The following is a 21170-nucleotide window of genomic DNA, read 5'->3' as shown; positions in this document are numbered from 1 at the left end:
GCAGAACAACGAAGGGGCTGTAGAAGTTGGACACTGCTCAGTCTCCTACCTCCTTTTGTAGATTTGACCCTTGCTATCAACACCATCCAGGCCTGCCATTTCAAAGCTAGATAGCTGAAATTCATTCTACATGAGGCTCTCTCCCCAGTCAGCTCACATTTATGCATGGTGCAGAAGTTACAAAATACCTGTGTTCTAAAAAATAGTTCCCAAATGACCATGAATGCCTTTCTAGTGAGATACACCTACATTAAAAGTATCACTCAATGGAGCAGCAGCAGAAATGCAGTGAGCTGCATACTGCTGCATCTCCAGACATCATCTTTAATGAGAAGTGGTACCATCGTTCTCATGGAAGGACAAGGCAGCACAAGATTTGTTATTCATATTTTTGTTGTTTCCCATTGTCAGTGTCTTTTTCTTCCAAACTGTAAGTCTACATACAGATTTGGGAAACATAGAGCTAATCTGCCTTGCAGTTCTGCCTTTTTCGCATCAACGAACACATCACGCTGTCCGTCATTAAAGATGAAGCGCAGAGATGCTGCCTCAGTGCTGTAAACTCAAGTAGTAGAGAGAAGAAAGGAGAGGCAAATAAATTATGTGCCGTGCCAGTTCCTTCCCAAGCCCTAAACCTAGGCGCTCTGAATCCAGTGAAGCAGCAACACTGAAGCTCTTAAGAAAAAGTTTGGATATTAATTTACTTGGATCAGAACTAGTTACCCATGAGCTGCTAGAGAGATTTTAAGAAGTTGACCCGGCCTGCGAAGAAGGATTTGGGACAATTCCATGTAAGATACCATCTTGAACTTCAATATAACATTGGAATTGTTGCCACTGCAAATGTATGTCCCAGTGCACCCTGCATTTTTGCTAAGATTCTCAGAGCTCTCAAAATGCCCTACCAAGACTGACAGCCTGATTTTCATTAACTTCAAGGCAAGACATAATGTGCATTTATTTCACCAGTACGGAAAATAATGTGGATATGGAAATACACGGCAATACATGTCACCGTGTCTGCAGAAGCAGTGAGCTGCACTGTAGTTGCAGTATTGTATGCTTGTAATTTTAAATATCTGGCAGGCTGCTTAGAGATCATGTATGGACATCTATTTCTTCTGAAAAATAAATAACATATCTTCTAATAAGACATTATGTTTCAGTGGACAATGAAAAAAGAAACACATCAAGAAATGAAAAGAGCTACAAGGCAGGCTACACCTTTTGAAAACAGAAGATAATTGTGACAATAGTTCTTCTGGGATACCAAAAATTCACTTTAAAACTTTGAACAAAATCCCACTTACATATGTGTATCAGCAACATTCAGGTAAACAGAAGTCCAAAACCCCTTACCTGGCACACATAAATACGGAAGACAGAGTTCTCCAGATTGACATCCTTTTCTATTTACTTCACATAACTGATTAGCTGCACATGGATTTGGATTACATGGATGTGTAACATCTTCTACAATGTTACCTAAAGAACTCGGGCCTGAAAACAGAATATACAGGATATACATTGATTCAAATGGTTTATTTTTCTTCAGTAAAGCATGGCATTTCTTACATTCAGTAAGATCGCATTTTTGACAATTCCGTGAAATATTTTTTGTTTTTCTTTAACTACACTTGTAGAAGCTTGACATGACAACGTAGTTAACTTTTGAAATAAGTTTAGTCCTCAATCGTGGAAATAATGACCCAGATGATTCTTCAAAAGCAAAATATATTTCCTCTATCTTCTTTCCCTAATAATTTTCTCTATATGATGAAAATAAAAACCTTACAATGACAGTGCAATCAAGAGAAGTCCCACAGTCAATGATTAATAAATTGGAGGTTTAAAGTACACTTGACAATTAATCAAGCTTGCTATCATTGATAAACTTTTGTTTCTGTTTTCCCTTTAACTCTCAAGTAACGTTCTCTTGTCACAAGATTAAGGAAAGGGAAGGCAACATGGAAAAGCATCAGCTAAATGGAAAGAACCACCCAAAGCTTTAATACATTGTCTCTCTGGGAACAATTTATTTGTTGAGGCAGGCTTTCAGTTGCAGATTTACTAACCAAAATTTTACTATTTTCAAAGTTCCTAGGATTCTGAGAAAGAAATATTATTTCTTTCCAAATTTAATTTGGAAGAAGATCTAAAACAGATAAATCCTATAAAGCTAAAAAGGTCTAAATCCTAGAGACATAAATATGGAATAGGAAGTAGTAACAGGGTAGAGCAGATTTTCCATTATTTGGAAAATAATGGAAAAAGATGCATTTAAAGGAAATCTAGAACCAAGGCAAAATTTTACTAATACAATTGTATTCCACACTGAGGAATAAGACATGCTAGAAGAAAACAGAATCACAAAACCTTCATTCTTCCACATACCTACTAAACTCACGATCTATTGCCCCAGTAATTAATTTGGGTTTTGGTTATTCTAATTGCACAGTTAAAGCATAGAGTTTATGCATCAGGGAAAAGTGTAATTTTGTACATCAAGAAATTGTGCTCTAAATCACAAGACTGTTTAAGTAACATTTCAGAGAATCACAGAATTGCAGGGGTCGGAAGGGACCTCTGGAGATCAGCTAGTCCAACCCCCCGCCAAAGCACGTTCAACTAGAGCAGCTTGCACAGGAACACGTCCAGGAGGGTTTTGAGGGTCTCCAGACAAGGAGGCTCCACCACCTCCCTGGGCAGCCTCTTCCAGTGCTCTGACACCCTCAAAGTAAAGAACTTCCTCCTCATGTTTACATGGAACTTCCTGTGCTCAAGTCTCTGCCCGTGACCCCTTGTCCTCTCACTGGGCACCACTCAAAAGCCAAAACTCCCAACCAGTCCCCACACTCCAAACAGGATGGGGGTAGAAAATAAGTAGAACAGGAACAGAAAAACTCATGGGTCAGGATAAAGACAGGGAGATCGTGTAAGAATTGCCGTCAAAAATGACTTGACTTGTGGAAAATTAACTAAATCTATTGCTGATTAAAATAAATATCTAATTACAGATTCAGGTAATGGGAACAAAAGACAAGCATCAAAGCAACTTCTTTCTTCAGCCTTTTCCCAGGCTCTCCTTCACTCCAGGTGCCTCTGGCCCTGCCCCAAGTGATGCAGTGGGTACTGGGAAGTGGGGGATGATGGTGACTATGATCAGTACACAGCAGTTTTCCTCTGCTGCTCGCTCCTTGTCACACCTTTCCTCTGCTCCAGCATGGGCTCTCCACAGGCTGCAGCTTCCTTCCAGATATACCCACCTGCTGTGGCATGGGGTCTTCCACAGGCTACCTTGTGGATATCTGCTCTGCCATGGAGCACTTCCTCTCCTCCTGCTCCTCTGATCATGGTGTTACCTCTGTTGTTTCTCCCTCTCCCTGTTCCCTTCTCCTCCACCTGTCCGGGACTTTTTGCCCTTTCTGAAACATGTTTTCACAGAGGCACCACAAACTTTGTTAAGTGGCTCAGTTTTGGCCTATAGCGGGCCCATTGCCAAGCTCGCTGTGTCTGGTACAGTGCAGTCCCTGACATCTACCCATACACACCCTGCAGCCTCCACTGCTACCAAAACAATCTTGTCACACACACCCAACACAAGAACGAATAAACGTAATGAGCTATGGCAATTTGAAAAAATCCAGTTTTCCCTAATAGGCTAATACAATGTTTCAAATTCAATACAATTTTCTTCAAAAGAAATAATGAAAGTTCTTAAAAGCAACAATAAGCATTCAAAGCATCTTGGTTTCTAATTTTGTTGCATACATATGTTGATACTTACTCAGGTACGTATCCAAAGGGATACAGTTCTCCAAGTCATCTGTTGGCGACAAGAGCTCACAGATACTTTCAGCTGAGTGGCCTTCAGGGAATTTACTATGTTCTCCACATTTCTTCAGTATTTCCACACAATCTGATCTTCAGATAAGTAAAGAAATAGAACTACATGAACAATACTTGAGGAAAAAAGGTCTTGTATGAAAAAGATTTCTTTCCACATTCTTCCCTTACTCAAATCCACAACTTTCCCCTTCTGTCTCACAACAAAGTGTTTTTATCTCTCTCTCTCTGTATCTATCTATCTATCTATATGTATATCTATATATGCTACATTTTACGTACAGGGGAGAGAGACAGGAACTATTGCTTACTTACTCTTCCTCTACTTTAGACTTGGTGATCTTTATTTTCTATGGCATCATACACATGCATCTTTCAAGACCAAGCATTTCCTTGCTTTACTGATGACTAATATGGGTTGAACACTATCTTACTACCTGTACTATTACCTGGTCTCTTTTTTACCCAATCACCTACTTTCAAAAAATTATTTTTTTTTTTAAAACAAACTTAATTTTTTTCAGACCTTTCTGTGAGCTGACAATCACCAGTAGTTCCCAAAACCAAAAAACAGGAAAGGTTTTACAGACACCACAGAAAGCAAAAAAACCCACCCCAACAATAAATCAACTTTACAATGGACACATATATATCCATCTCTTTAACAGGCAAGCGTCTTCCATTTACAGTGATGGAGATTCAAGCAATGGAAACTACGCAAAATCATATTTCTTCTGTGTTTGCGTGGCCACGTTTTCCTATCTTAAGTCAAACACAGTCCTACAGCAGCTTTTTAGTTCTCATTAAAATCCTTAGTAGAAACTCTAAACTGTTTTTTCCCCCCCATAGTACTTACTTGCAGATAATACTTCCTCTAGATTTGCTGTGGCAAGGTTTAATCTGCAGTGAGCAGGCAACTGCCTTCCACATTTCTGGTTGGCATTTTTTAATATCAAGCACGGGAATATTTATAAATGGCATCTTAATACTCCCTTTTTCCCATAGCTTCATGTCATTCATGGCTCCCTGGTCTGACTGAGTATTGCAGCTCCTAAAAAGTTCTGTTGGTCTTAAAAGAAGAAGTTAAGATATGGCATGTATACAACAAAAAGAAAACACCACGCATTTTACCTTTTACCATATGAATCCCAAAGCCTTCATATGGCTTGCTTTTCATGACATAAAAGACATTAATCCCTTCAACAGTTAAGCAAGTTCAAAATCAATTTGAATTCTGTCTTTAAGGAAAATGAGCTCTTTAAGACTCAGGGCTGAAACTCCCTTCTCACCTCTACCTCTTAGATCAAATATCACTTCAGTTTTTCTTATGTGAAGACAGTTGACTTAAAAGCAAATATTTTAGATATCCTGAATATCTGTGCGAATGTTTGCTGGTGAATCACTAATGCAAGTTGATTTATCATTTATATTTGCCCAGCCTGCATCTACCACGTATGTGATTCTACTAATATAACATTCATGCCACTGTACACTATTTCAAAGAAAAGCCAGAGACTTCTAATAGCTAACAAAATTTTAAACATTTTTGAAACTCAAACTATTTAGTTTGTAACCTTGCAATTACTAGTTCAGACACCACTTTAAATCATGCATTTTGTCCTATAGAGTATAAACCTACAGAATTACCTCCGAAAGAAAAGGAATTTTGAAAAAGTAACATGTAAACTTTAACAAGAATTTTTACCTTATTTATAATACACAACATTCCAGTAGTCATGGCTTACTTGTCTATACAGTAAGACAGAGGAATACGCTGCTAATACATGACAACTTTCTACAAGTTCATGGGCTAGCTTTTATTCTTGAAAGTTTTGTTACATCTGTTGCTAAATACATTTCCAAAAGTTTATTCTAAAGAAAAGCTATTTATTTTTAAGTTATCTAAAAAAATATTTGCAGAAAGACAGCTACATACAATCTCAAAATAAGCCTGAAAAACATTTTATTTTTTAAAATCAAAGCACGGGAATTCCTTTATAAAATATTCAGTGTCTCTCTCCTACCTGTTATTAAAATTAGTGCAGTAAGTAAGATTTCTACAGCCCAGTTGACAAGGTTCTCGTACATCTGCTAAACAGGTCAACATGGAAACTTCAACTGCATTATACTCACAAAAGCGATCAAATTCTTGCCAGCTCTGTGAATTGCCCCAGCTTGTGCTATAAAGTTTAGTGCAGAGCTCTCTGGAAAAAAAAAAAAATAGACTAAGAAAACAAAATTGAAAGAACAGCAGTCATTAAGATACAGCAAAGCCTATAATTTCTTTCCTGATCACAACAGCCTACACTCACTGCAGAAGATTGTGTTAGTGCCCACAAAGTCTGCAATAGTATCTAAATGTTGTGCTCAAAGCAAATAACCCCACTTCACTGTTTTCCAAGTTTTCCAGTTTCGTTTAAGAATGCTAGCAAATCTTTAAGCTAGTAAGACTGAAAGACTTCAGAATATAAAACTTCAATATCCAATAAAATACAATAGCTGGAAACCTGAACTAATGATTTTGAGGTGAGAACTATTCCAGATGATTTTACTTGTAACAAATCTAGGTTGATGTGATAATGAAGAACTTCTAATCCAATCATTCAACTTCAAACCACATCTTCTCCTCCTACAGAAATGACTGGCAAGCAGAATACATTTGTTTTGCCCTGATGTTTGAAACAGGTGTAGTGTTCATTGCTTGCTTTTGAGATGTTTCCTGGTGTCAGCAATACCCCCGCCACTTTGTTCACAGCAATATCCTACAAATTACAACCGTTCCCATCCCAACTGAAGGTACGGAAATTCACTGTACTATTAAAGTTTTCTGCATACTGAAAATGTGAGAGAAGGATCCATTTTTAGAACTCATTGTCAAAGCAAGCAACTAAAAGATAATACATCCGCTGCTCTGTGCTTCAACGTTCTAAGAAATAACATAACTCAGGGGTTCTACTACTAAACTCACACTGTAAGATCCAGCTGCATTCAGGATCTGTTGTTTTGTAACTGGAAACTTTAATATCAAAGGAAGTAACAACTCAAAAATCAATGTTTGCAACTTATTTTGACATAATGATGCATTTAAAACGCAATAATGATCTATTTTTAAAGTGGACAGATAAACACCCTAAACTAAAAATGCTACAATTACAGTTGTTTGCAAGTGTGCAACTATCTGCTGAAAATATATATATTTTTTTAATGTTGGAATAATTAGTTCCATTATTTAACTGTTAAATGACCTAAGTTATTTTTCATTGACAAAAATCTGAATAGCATCTAGTAAGGAATACTGCTAAGGTTTTTACATGCAGCAACCAGGCACTTGAGAGTTTGTGCAGTTCATTGTGCCCCTGGCTTTCTTTAGCATCTGGTTAAGGCCTCTTCATCTTGTTTTGCAATTTTGGCTATTATGACCACAAGCAAAGTATAGGTTTCATTAACTTAGTGTGTCTGCTATAGTAAGCCAGTGCTAAAAGTGAGAAAAGTGTGATTCCTCACATGGAAGAGTATTTTTTGAGATACAAAGTAAGTACTGGACAGAACGTGACCCATCTGACGACCTAAACCTGCCTTTTTTCTAAGAGTTTACAGAACTCTTTATTTGATGTATATAGCAGGATTCAGGCAAAGGCCTGATAAGAGACAACTTCTGAAGCATTTTCACAATTGGAAATGAGGGTAGAGAGATACTGACCTACATGTGGAAGAATTTGCTTTAGAACAGCAATGGAGCTTAGCTCCATCAAGGCCTGTTGAAGGTGGAGGGTGCACAGTGACTCCTGGGTGAACAGATCTTGAACTCTCAAGAAAACATTGCCAAAGCGGGTCCTGAGGGAGAGGCATTGTCTTACAGCCTTCTATAAGTCCATCAACAATTTCAAGCTCTGTTTTCATTGACATTAGAATTCTTTTACAAGCAGTCTGACACGCATAGTCTTCTGCTCTATCACAGCAATATAAGCCTGTTAAAAAATTTAAAAATACTTAGTGATCAAGCATACAACAATCAAGATGCATGATATAATAGTGTGTTTTCTCTGAGGGCTATAAGGAGGCTTTTTAGCCCCACAAATAATCTCAAATAACATTGCTTCTTTTAAATGCAAACAGAATCAACTCTGGAAAAACCCCACCACTATGTATAATTAAAAAAAATAAATAAAAATCAATAATGCACCTACAAACAAAAGTTATCCTTATATAAATTCATATAATTACAATATAGAAATACATTAATACCATTTATACAATAAACTTATACAATAATGCACTTTTACGTGCATACAATCCTCAAACATTTTCAGTATTTTTTATAACTTTCAGTAAAGAAGGATTTTTTGTACTTACTATCTGTAGGATTTCTCATTGGATATGACTGTGTATAGTTGTTCACACAGTGTATAAGCTGAGGGCTAATAGATGCACAGTAATTTTCAACTGCTTTGATTTGTGAAGGACCAGGAGAAGAGTCTGTCCGAAAAATTGCTTGACAATATTCCCGACAGTTTGTATGATGACCTGCATAACTGCAACAGACTGACCCCACTGGGGAAACAAACAAACAAAAATCAATGAGCTCCTACACAGAGAAATGAAGAAATGCGCATGTCTGTACCACACACTATGATGCTCAAGGTATTACTGTGGAAAAAAAAACATTGAAGAAATTCTTCTATGTTCTGTTAAACTAATCTCTGTCTAAGGAATGGCTGGTAATATTTGTAACTAGCCAAATTACATTTGTTTGTTTGACTGGAGAAAAAAAGTCCCTAAAGCGGCCTTAAACTCAAGACATCAGCAAGCCAGCTGAATTTTACGTTCAGCTGCTTTGTTCTTTTTTAATGTAACCAAACTTGTCCTATAATTGAATTATTAGACAAATATTAATAGTAAACAAATAAATATGAGAATAGTATCGTAAAACTCATTCAAAAAACCAGACAGATGGTGTCATGATTCACCCATTTTTAATGTTATTAAATCTACAGTTCTTGTGAAATACTTCTACTAGAATTAATTCTGAGACACTGATTTCTCTTCATTTTGTATATTTTATATCAGGCAACAAAACACCCGCATGGTGCAAGATTTCATCTATGCATTTAATTTTGTTACTTAACACTCAAATGAACAAAACAGAAGGAAAAAATGAGCTTCTAAGCAATTATCAAACTTTGTGTATCAAAATACACAAATTAAAAACTGATATAAATTATATGGACAGCACAATCCCCTTATTACTTGAGCAAGAAAATTTATGCAGGTGGCTTGTTATTCTATGGAACTGAATCCACATGATTTGTGCATATGTACACCCACAGAATTTCTTACATTTTAGAGAAAAAAGGATAGAATGATATAAAAGAAAAAACAAGAGACAAACTGTTCATTTCATACTTACTTTCATTTCTGTTAATACAACTAAAGAGAGCATTCTGAAATCAAAACAAAAACAGCGTTAGAAGCCAGAAAAATTCAAATAAATATTTAAGTGTCCAGTAATTTCTTATAATAAGCTACTAAATCAAACTTTGTTATTATTTGCTCCGATTAGATTGGATTAAAACAAAAACACTATACAAGAACACTGAAAGTAGGAAATTAAAAGATTGGGGTCAACCGAGTTCTGTGTGCACTTGAAATAAAATACACAAATATTCAAGCAAGTAAATAGGAAGACTTTCCTGGACTAACTTAGAAACAGCATGTTATAATAGGACGTCCCCAAATGGTTTTCTTTTAATGATGACAATTTTAAAGACCCTACATGAAAAAAAGAACTGTGCTCAGATGCACGCATGCAAACAGAAAATCTCAACTAACTCAACAACAATATTCCTTAAAAGCTAAAGCATGCTATCAGCTCCCTCAAACTGGAGCCAAGGGCAGTTGGGGAATATGCAGCATGTTAAATGACAGAAGGAAGGAAACACATACACCCTGCTGTTCTGTTTCAGAGGATTCTAATCTACAGAGTGATCATAAAATGGTCTGGGTAGGAAGAGACCTTAAAAGGTCATCTAGTCTAACCCCCTGCAATAAGCAGGGACATCTTCAACTAGATCAGGCTGATCAGAGCCCCATCCAACCTGACCTTGAATGTTTCCAGGGATGGGGCACTTAACATCTCTCTGGGCAACCTGGTCCAGTGTCTCACCTCTCTCACAGTAAAGAATTTCTTCCTAATATCTAATCTAAATCTACCTTCTTTCAGTTTCAAACCGTTACCCCTCGTCCTATCATTACATTCCCTGATGGAAGAGTCCCTCCCTATCTCTCCTGTAGGCCCCCTTTACGTACTGGAAGGCCACAATAAGGTCTCCCTGGAGCCTTCTCTTCTCCAGGCTGGACAGCCCCAACTCTCTCAGCCTGTGCTCATAAAAGACGTGCTCTAGGCCTCTGGTGCCCTCCTCTGGATCTGCTCCAACAGGTCCATGTCTTTCCTGCACTGAGGGCTCCAAAGCTGGACGCAGTGTTCCAGGTGGAGTCTCACCAGAGTGGAGCAGAGGGGCAGAATCCCCTCCCTCAAGACTATTGAACTGTTGACTATTGAACTCTTGCCCAAAACAAGCAGTCTTCCCCACAATGAAAAAGCACATTTCTTCTTAAAAAAAAATAGATACTGCATATAAGCTTTCCAGAACTTATCGAAAAAGATGAAGTCATGAGGTTGAAATTCCAAAATGTAGCTGCCAATCATCAAAGACTTTAGGATTATATGATTGTGAAAAAGAGAAATTTGAACGCCCTCCACACGTCCGAACACCAGATTATAAAAAGTGATCGAATACATTAACATAGTGACAAAATACAATTCCCATCTTCATTAACTTCCTGATCGCCTTCATTTCTTCTATCCCCATCATTAAATAAATTTGTATTTTACACAGCATCTACAGAAGAAAACAGAAACACCATCATATCGATCCACAAACATTATTGTGGGATTAAAATCTAGCTTCAGTACACCAAAATATCAGATGTGCTACAATCTTTACATAAGAAAAGGAAGTGACCTCAAAATGCAGACCTAAGTTAAACTCAGTAGTTCACTAGATCCCCTTCATCTATGTTAGTTACTAGTATTTACTGCATTTCAGAGAAGTGGGTATCCCCAATAATCTTTGGAATATTTTTGTGAAAGCTTCTACTGCTGCAAACAGATGGAAATGTTACATTTTTAAAAGTGAAGAAGAGACAAGGGTATTAGGAATCATCTTGATGGTTTTATTTTTCTTTTTGTTTTAGAGATCGTTTAGAGTGCAGGAGTTTGTTTTTCAGTTCATATTCTCTACTTGCTTTCTTCTCAGAGATCATTTGAGTCAATTAATCTGTTTTGGCAGCACCCTTATTTTCTCCCCTAATCTAGGTAGGATTACAGAGAAAAGCAAAGTAAATATCAAAGTGATCAAATCTCCCAATGGCTAACCCATATAAATACCAGTATCTACCTCTGAATGCTGAGGATTTCCTCTCAAGCAACTTGCTCGCATTCTGTTACACCGAACAGGGAAGGGCAAATACAGAAACGTAGCTGTGTTCACAGGAACGGCACAAACAGGCAGTCTCATCTCTACTAAACAGCTTCAGTATATAATCCACGCTTTCTGCACCCTTTCCCTTAACTACTCACCTTCAGAGACATCTTAAATCCTGACACCAGAATCAGTAAATATTAGAGTCCCAGCTTCTTATTTTGTTGAAGTGCTACTCATTAAGCACATGTATTCCACCAGAGAACCAGAGAATTCTACAATCTGACTTTCCCTTTTTTAATTATTTTCCTCGTGAAAGTTTTTTTAAGCACATAAGTAAAAACATGATTCTTTTTTAAATGTTGTGTGTCATTTTCATAGCTATCTTAATCTTTTCTGTTGTTCACTTAAGAGGAAGCACTTCAGAATACAGATTGGCTCTCTATGCATTAATTGGCATTCAAATTAATTAGCATTCCTGCCTAGACTGTTGTGATGAAAATCTGAAGAGCCAAAAGAATTATGTACTGTTCCAAAAGATGGAAGACTCACATTTTAACTTAGATTTGAAAAGCCTCAAGCCTTGATGTTTCAGTTTGTATCATGCCATTAATGATTTTATGTTATGCTGTAATTTAAATCACAAGTTCCAACTTGCCAATTACTCTTTATGCCATGTAAATCATAGTGTCACAATCCTGTATTCTACAGTATCACAGTTATATCATCTTTTGCATAATATATTTTTGGGTAGTGAAATATGGTAACAGTCAAACACAAGATTTTAAAGAGGACCGTCCCAGTAGTGTAGGGAGCAGCATCACTTTCTTCTATTTTCAGTCAGAAATCAATTTAAGCCATGGGTAAGCCATGGCAGATGTGGCACTGAAATAACAACCCTAAGAGAATAAACAGTAATCTAACTTGAAAATCTAAGTTTTCCATGAACACCAGCTACTTATAATTTTAGTAATCATGAATGCAAGCACAGGTCTTCTGAGAACTCCTCACACACAAATTCAAAAGTCTGCCTAAACATATTTGGTAGAAAATAAAATAAAATTTGATTTTATTCTTCTAATATCCTCTACCAAATTTTAGATCTTTTCTCCCAAGAACAAAGATTCCGCACATTTTCTCTGAGACTGAGAATGAACTTGCAGCAACATTCCTCATCCCAGCGCAAGTTTTCACCTGATTCACTTCAGATTTTCCCTCTTTACTACCCACCAAGCAAATCCTGTCACCCATTTGTCTGTGTAACACAGATGAGGGGCAGGAGAACTCATGGAAACAGAACATGCAGACAGAGTCACCATCCTACATCTGTAAAGAACAGATTTATACTGTTGCCTAAAGGCTCATGCCATTTTTATAGCACCATACTTCCTTCTCTATGGATGCCAGACAATGGTTATCAAAAAGTCACTGTTTCAATGTCCACCTGGTTTCTCTAGGACCTTTCGTGTACGAAAAAAGAAACAACTGTCAGATAGGAACTGACACATACAACATCACTCCGACACAAAAATGACTGTCTTCAGACGCTGCTGAAATTAGACTTCTCCACACCCACCCCGTATCAAACACTGGAACACGGCATACACACCAGCCAGGTAGAAAGCGACACTGTAACTTTATTAATTAACGCACTGGGACAGTGGAGGCTCCTGAAAAGTCTGAAGTCTGTCCATCATGGTTCTGACTCTACTGTTAGCAGAAACAATACCTAGAATCATGATGTAATGCTGCTATAAACTTGGCTAAAAATTGTCATGTTATTTTCAAGTTCAATGTTACAAAAGAGTTATTAAAAAGCAGTTCAGAGAGAATAGTGTCACTGGCCCTGTTAGCTCAGACTGCAGTTTATAGCTACACAGAAACCAGTGAAAAACGAAGAACATTATGGTGTCTATCAACATTCCTCCTCTAAAGGAGGGCTCAAATTGAAACATAATTATTTTATAGCAATTTTACACACCAATTTTATTCAGGCAGGATGCCCTAACCAGATAATAAATCTTCTTTCTGTACTTTGAAACTATAGTTCCACAGACTGCAGAATGACTGTAATAATGCTTGTATTTCTGTTAAGAGGAGGTAGTCTTATCTTTTCCACCTTGTTTTCAGCTCTTCTCTCCCTGTTCCCAGCTATATAGTCTTGCATATGCCTTTACACCAGCTGTGGCACTAATCATATCCTCATGACCCAATTTTTCTCAGTAACCCTGCTGAAAACTCCTTTTCTCTTCTCCCAAGAGTTTAAACCAGCAAATTCAACAGGTATATTATAAAGTTAGAATAGAATAGTCTTCTAGATATCATCTTTTAGATGGACCTGACAGAGGCAGAGTAAGGTAAGGAGAAGTGTATTCGTAGGGTTAGCAGTGGGAGGGAATGTGTGCGGAAGAAGGGCAGTTGCAGGAAGGAAGAGGAAGAACTTCAGCTGCACTGAGTTCTTAAAGAAACTCACCATAGTTCATGAAACTGCAGTGCCTGTAGCCACCACAGAATACAGTGTTAGTTAGGGTGCTGACTTTGCTCTTTGTGTAGGTCTGGATAATTGTTCAGTGTCTCAGAAAGCACAGGTACCCATGTGGGGAGTGTATTTATACAGACATGAAAGAACCTTACAAAAAAAAATATAAAATTAGTGTGTCACCTGCTTGTAAATAAGGCTGATAACAGCGTTAGACTGTCTGATTTGAATTACTAACCACAACTTCATTACAGAACACAGAGTTAAGGCCCATCTCTAGTAAAGCAGAACTCATATTTAAGAAATCAGCAGCTTTTCTGCCCACTCAAGCTTCCTTCTGAATCTGCTAGTGAACTGTCATAAGAGAAAGACAGAGAAAACAAAGCAAAAGAAACAAAACCAAACAAAACCCACAAAAAACAAAACAGCAGAAAAGGATGTTCTCTCTAAAGGAAGAACTAAGTCATTAAGATCTGGGAAAATGAGGATAAAAAGGCAATACTGTGTACGCACACAGAGTCCAATTCTCCATTTTCAACTTGCGAATGAAATATGAAAGAACGAACAAAGACAGCAATATCGAAGTTTATAAAACACAAACATAATGATTTGCTTTACTTGTGCATTAATCTCATCTATCAGACTTCTCTCTTTTTAAAGCCAAATGTTGTTGAAACTAATGATCAAAGCCAGTGAGACTATAAGCAGGAGGAATGGAAAGTGGCAGGCAGACACAGGCAACACAACTACGTATACCTTAAAGAAAGCAGTCTCAAAGGGCTTTTGGTATTATGGAAATTGAAAAAGGCAACTGAAGTTTATTCGGCAGAGAACGTTATTCAGTCTTCCTCACCAGAAGCTCCTTGAAGAAAGATTTTAGCCAGTACTGCAGGACCTAACTGGTTTCGCTCTTTTTGGAGCTCATCAGCTGCAGGTAACGGCTCAAAAAACAAAATGCATGCACGCAAACACAAATGAAGCAGAGCATTTTGCTAAAGGAAGAAGTCTTCTTCCTTGTAAGGCATGCTTTTATATTCTAAGCACATTTTTTCTAAACGGTTGCCTCTCTGTGTCTTGAATGAAAAGTGACAGCAAAGTCATCCTTTCACACCAGAAATTAAGAGTATTTTGCTAAGAATCAAAGATTATTTTCCTCCCTAAAAATTATCATGGTATCTGTATTCTACTAACTCTGGCAGAAAAATAAGTTTAGTACTGTTGCCTTGGGCAACCTAACCATGTGAAATATTTGAATATAGATCCTATCCAATTAAGGACATCTTAATTTAGAAGTATTACCTACAGCTAACAAATAACACTAGGAAACAAAACGTTTCACTCTGTAAGAACAGCAATGAAAGTCCTGTTAATCTCTCCTTGACTTCATTTAATCTTCCAGTTTATCAACACAAGATAAATTCAGAAGGCAACATACTAAGCTTTAGTGGAGTCAGCTGAAGTTTCAAATGATGGTACATATCTGTTAAGAACTTTAAAAGCTTGCAGTAATTAAGAAGTAAGGCCAAGATTTTAATCAACTATATATACCAGTAAAGAAGTGAGAACACTTGCATAGTAAAGAAGAACAAAATCACCAGAACTTAAATTTTGGCAAGACCAAAACCTATCAACCTTCAACCTTCTTTGAGCAGTAGAGAATACAAACAAAAAGCACCGGAAGATCAGATGACAATAACTTCAGCTACAACGTGTAGTATGGTCCGAGTCCACCCTGAATTCATTAATTAGTACTTCCAGAGGCCACACTCAGCCATGTGCCTTCGGAGTTCATTAAAACTCTTTTGGAACCTTTCCCTAAATTATGTCCTAAACAGCTCCTTGAGTTATAACCTACTGTCTCTAAGTACAAACAATTAGATAAGAGCTAAAAACTGCTGACTGCATTTTTCAGAAGGGGTAATTAGTAGTTAGCATTCGCTAAAACCTCAGCATAAAGCAGGATCATATGACCCTAGAAGACAAAACAAGCCAATACTGTATCACAGTGAATACTTTTCTGAATCCTACTCAAATGCAGTGCCTGCAGTTTTAAGTTGCTGTATTTAAAAACTGTAAGAAAACAAAGTTGGATTAAGCGAAAGAGTGCTCAATTCTGTGAGAGCAAAAATACCTTTAAACAAGGTAAACATCAAAAGTGTTTACTACTGTGTGTCAAAAAAAGTTTAAGAGCAGAAGCTAAATAACTGGCAACATTTCCAATTATATTTTGACTGCATGGCAGATGTTAATAGGGATCAGCTGCAATAAAGCTCTCATAATGGCCATTAACTAGAAAAGTTTAAATGTCTAATTCAGTACACATGAAATAAGAACTGCGGTTCTTAATGTGCGGGGCGGGGTGGACTCACAGTATGCAGCATAGAGACTCAAAAGCTGCAGCCTAATGGAAATTTTAGTACTAAGCTTTCCATGCACAGAAGACAGAAAAGTGATCTTAAACACAATATTAAAGACTTCACAACTTATTTCAAGCTTTAGAAGTTCTTTTCAGTTACTCTTCCAAGCATGCATTCCATGCAGTTTTTTCAAAAAATGAACCTCAATTTTACACAAAGCTTTTAAAAATAGGAAAATCAGAAAATCTACATAAAATCCAGTCTCCACTTCGTTTTTCTTCTTCCTTTGACTATTACCTACCTTCTTTTTAGAGGAAGATGAACAGAACAGCAGAAAGCTGGAAGAAGTAGTGAAAGACAGAAGAGTTGACATGCATAGAACTAGAGAAAAAATGAAGACGACAAAATGAGTATCTGAGAAGCAGAAGGTGGGAAAGAGGGCTACCTCAATATAATCTTTCAAAAGAAGGCAAATAAAGTACATTTCAGTAACACTCAAAAATATTCAGCATGTTGTGATAAATTTTTTAATTTCTGTATGCATTGCTACTTTGAAAATAAAAATACGCTTAATAGGACACAGAATCTTCAATGCACTGATCAAAAATTAATAGTTTATTACACAATTCATTTCTAAAATGCGTTAAAATCTCCAAATCAGAGGAGTCACAAGCTTCATAAATATTAACAGTAAAAGTAATCCAGAAACATACGATCAGCAGGAAAAGCATCTTCAATTAATCTTATGAAAAGCTAGCACATCAATGTCAAAGCGATTCTGCTACTTTACAACCTAAGACTCCACTTAGCAACTTCAAACTTTGTGACACCTCCTGCTTGGAGTTTGGTGGTTTTTTCACTGCTCTGAACCCTATGCCCTAGGCTTGAATACTTACCTCATGCTTCATGCTCGCTAACTTAGTGGGAAGCTCAGGGTTAACTCATGAAGTTGCTTCCCTAATCTCCAAAGATTACAGAAAAGCACTATGCACAGTTCAGTCAACTATTTTAAGAAGCTTGTGAAAATCCTTGGGAAATCCTTATATTCACATAAGTAAGCTATGAGAGTGTTTACAAAAATGGAATTATACTTTTATATTCTTGATTCAGCTAATTTTTACTTCCATGCCATGTACTTATATATTCAATACCCCAATAACACACTTGAGAGCTGATGAACAAGCACATTGTAAACTAATTCTCAACTGGATCCTAATGAAGATCTGATTGAATCTAATTGGATCCTCATTTTTAGTGAATGAAGTACAAATTCTTGAACACAAAGGCAAACATGAATGACAATGTATTTGTGATTCACAGGCTATTTCTGATCTTATGTCACCTCTTTCAGTTTTAATTAGCCACTCCCTTCCCCAGCTGCTTCTTCCCCAGCCAACCCAACTGAGCACAAAGTATGGTACTGGTCACAGACACAGAAGCTACTTACAGACTACAGAAGGAGCAGGACACACTCAGCACGGCATCAAGAATTTTTATTTATTTATTTATTTATTTATTTTAAGAAAAGGAGAAAGCATGACTAGAGTGTTAAAAAGTGCAGGTTCCCTCCAGAAGTATTTTTTTGCAATCTCCTATCTTAGGCAAAACTTCCTTGAATTTTATATAACCAATGGGTCTCTTGAGAGCATTGTAAGTACTATTTTTCATGAGTACCTGTAAGTGTAGATACATAGAAAAACCCATTGTCATACGGAATTCTGTAATAACTGAAGATCTACCACGTCAAATACTTAACTTCCGTCCCTAACACAATAACTGTATCTACTACTTCTAGTGCTCGTTAAAAACTTCTCTTTCCTTCTTCACCAACCAGAAGACTGATGGGCCCACTTTCCAAAATTCCAGATTAAAACTGGAAAGAGAACTAGGAAAAGTAATAAGATGACTATCACCATTTTGTAGACATTCTTTTATTTCTTACCTTTCCTCTCCCGTCCTCCTTCAACCCATATTGGTCAACCTCCTACAGCAATGCAGAAATCCAGAAAAAAAGAAGGAAACAGACCAGCGTAATAGAGGAGAAGCTTACAGATGTTGACAGTATAGCATATCATAGCATGAGAGGAGACAGAAGTACTTAAAATGAAAATTCATTTTTAAGAGAACAAGCTACAGTAGCTTCAACAGTGAAGAATCCAGGAAAATACTCTGTAGATTGTTTAGATAAAAGGACCAAAGGTGCGGGGGGGAGGAATTTAATGTTTCCTGGAAAAACAGGAGACCTGCTACACTTCTGCCCAAATCGAGAGAACAAAAAATTGTCTAATATCCCGAGCTATTGATTATGAGCAGAATTTATGCAGGACTACCTAATTCAGGGCGGGAGGAAATGAGATGAAAGGGGGGAGGAGGAATCTGGCTTTCAATTAAGAAACAGACTGAAAGGAAAGAAGTCCTAGCAGAATAGCATTTCTACAAACTGTGTTAAAAGAATATAGGTAAAGGCAGATTTCTGAAAATATCCTGATAATTTAATTTGAAGTGCAGAACAGTAAAAATAACTGCAAACATTCATAGTTTCACTGATGTTATGAAGATTATTAATTTGAAATTATTTACATTAGGATAGGACACTTAAAAGGTTATTCTTTCATGAGTTTATTTCTTTAGGTCACTTTTAAACTGACTCTCCCACTATAAAAGGCAAAATGTTTCTGATGGAATGTATGCTCACGCCTATGAAAGAAACTTTTTTTGTAATCCATGTCTCCATTTTGCAAGTTGCATCTTTTTCATTCAAATGAAGATATATGCAAGATTAAAAAAAGACAAGCCCTTTTTATAGAAAATAATTGTACTTCTACAAAAATCTGTAGAGAGAGGTAATTTACATTTGGATATAAATTACTATATCCAGAAATACAACTATAAGATGACTGCGACTTTTCCTCTTCTACAGGATATTTTTTACAGAATTTATAAACCAGTTGACTTTTAATAAGATATATCCAGACACATATGCACATACCTCGTATTCCTTCCTGCAGACCTTTAAAACATCATTCTTTGCAGAAGCCTGAAAGACAGATACATTTCTCTATTTGTAGTAGAAAATAATAAAAACATCTTGCAAAATAAAGAAGATTCTACCTTTCTATTAACTGTGATAGACATGGATTTATGATATATTTAAATGTTCCTTTTTAAGAACCCAAAGAAACCATGTAAAGCTTTAAGAAAAAAAAGCAGAAACCGTGACTGTCAATACTATACTTAAAGACCAAAACCTCGAATTTCTGTACCAAGTTAGTTGATACCGTGAGCACACAACTTAGTTTTTGTGAAAGGTTTACCACATAGAGCAGAATACAGGAATCAATTAGGAAATGGAAGAACACGAGCATAAAAATCTCCCAATTTTGCATGCTCAGTACCGCTTATGTACATCTTTCCCTTCTCCTCCTTCTTGTACATACAGTCCTATGGTTCCTATTGTCAAACAGAGTTGCAGAATTCTCCCTTCAAACTCCAGATCAGTTTCTGCTGTAGCGTAACTCTTGCTCCTTTTTCATGTGACAGATATTCACAGTTACACTAATGTTATTTCCCCCTCCAGTAATTTAAAATACAAGGGTAAAGTCTGACCTAGGGCCTATCATAATACCTTCTTCAAAATGCCTCTGAAACCTCCTCAGATTTCAAGAATCAAAATTAAAATCCAAATAATTCCCATTATCCCTAATTTTTGGCACGTATCTATATTTTAGTTTAAATGAAAATCATATGAAATGTATCCATCAGCCAGCTAAAGTACAAAATATAGCCAAGATTGTGAGACAGCACAGTCTGCAATCAAACAATACAGCATCTGATTCTGAGAATAATAAGAAATGATATAATAATAATAATATGATTAAATTAACAGCATTTCATAGAACAATGCAATAAATGGAATTGTTTTTATCAGGTCTGGAAAACACTTAAACATTAGGATAAAATTGAAAACTTTGCTAAGAAATGCATTTGGGAAGAGATACATATATTTTCTTTTCAGAAGATCAGAAGTATCCAGTTTGTTTACTCACTCCTCATTTCTTTTTCACACTACTCAGTTTGTGTACTCACTGCTCATCTCTCGTAAAATAATTTAAATTCTATGCTTTGGGTGAAGGTAGAATCTTTTTTTTTGCATGACAACAATCTGCAGTAGACTGCTGATCCAACATTAAGATTACACAATGGGTAACATACAAAATACAAGGCTCTGCAGAGGGATCTGGACAGGCTGGATCAATGGCCTAAGGTCAATGGTATGAGGTTCAACAAGGCCAAGTGCCAGGTCCTGCACGTGAGTCACAACAACCCCATGCAGCGTTACAGGCTGGGGGAAGAGTGGCTGGAAAGCTGCCCGGCAGAAATGGACCTGGGGGTGCTGGTCGACAGCCGGCTGAATACGAACCACCAGTGTGCCCAGGTGGCCAAGAAGGCCAACAGCATCCCGGCCTGTATCAGGAATAGCGTGGCCAGCAGGAGTAGGGAAGCGATCGTCCCCCTGCACTCGGCACTGGTGAGGCCACAACTCAAATACTGTGTTCAGTTTTGAGCCCCTCACTACAGGAAAGACATTGAGATGCTGGAGCGTGTCCAGAGAAGGGCAACAAAGCTGGTGAGGGGTCTAGAGAAAAGTCTTATAAGGAGCAGCTGAGGGAACTGGGTAAGTTTAGCCTGGGGAAAAGGAGACTGAGGGGAGACCTTATCGCTCTCTACAGCTACTCGAAAGGAGGTTGTAGAGATGTGGGGGTCAGTCTCTTCTCCCAAGTAACAGGCGATAGAACAAGAGGAAACAGCCTCAAGTTGTGCCAGGGGATGTTTAGATTGCATATAAGGCAAAATTTCTTCACCAAAAGGGTTGACAAGTATTGGAACAGGCTACCCAGGGAAGTGGTGGAATCGCCATCCCTGCAGGTATTTAAAAGATGGGTAGGCGTAGTGATTAGGGACATGGTTTAGTGGTAACTTGGCAGTGCTAGGTTAATGGTTGGACTT

The 21170-nt window shown here is 37.2% G+C and overlaps 1 protein-coding gene across 1 annotated transcript in view; it reads right to left on the bottom strand.

The window, feature by feature from the left end:
* RECK (reversion inducing cysteine rich protein with kazal motifs) overlaps positions 1-21170 on the bottom strand; it is a 74190-nt gene that overhangs the window by 20751 nt on the left and 32269 nt on the right. The window contains 11 exon segments of the mRNA XM_074575720.1: positions 1360-1500; positions 3788-3924; positions 4703-4915; positions 5871-6050; positions 7547-7814; positions 8200-8397; positions 9254-9287; positions 16465-16527; positions 16530-16544; positions 18106-18147; positions 19153-19200. Of these exon segments, the coding sequence (XP_074431821.1) occupies positions 1360-1500; positions 3788-3924; positions 4703-4915; positions 5871-6050; positions 7547-7814; positions 8200-8397; positions 9254-9287; positions 16465-16527; positions 16530-16544; positions 18106-18147; positions 19153-19200 (1339 nt within the window).

This window comes from Larus michahellis, chromosome 2 (assembly GCF_964199755.1).
Source record: "Larus michahellis chromosome 2, bLarMic1.1, whole genome shotgun sequence".
In the NCBI taxonomy this organism is placed as follows: Eukaryota; Metazoa; Chordata; class Aves; order Charadriiformes; family Laridae; genus Larus; species Larus michahellis.
The sequence above is the reverse complement of the archived record's forward strand: the minus strand, read 5'-3'. Positions and strand labels throughout refer to the sequence as shown.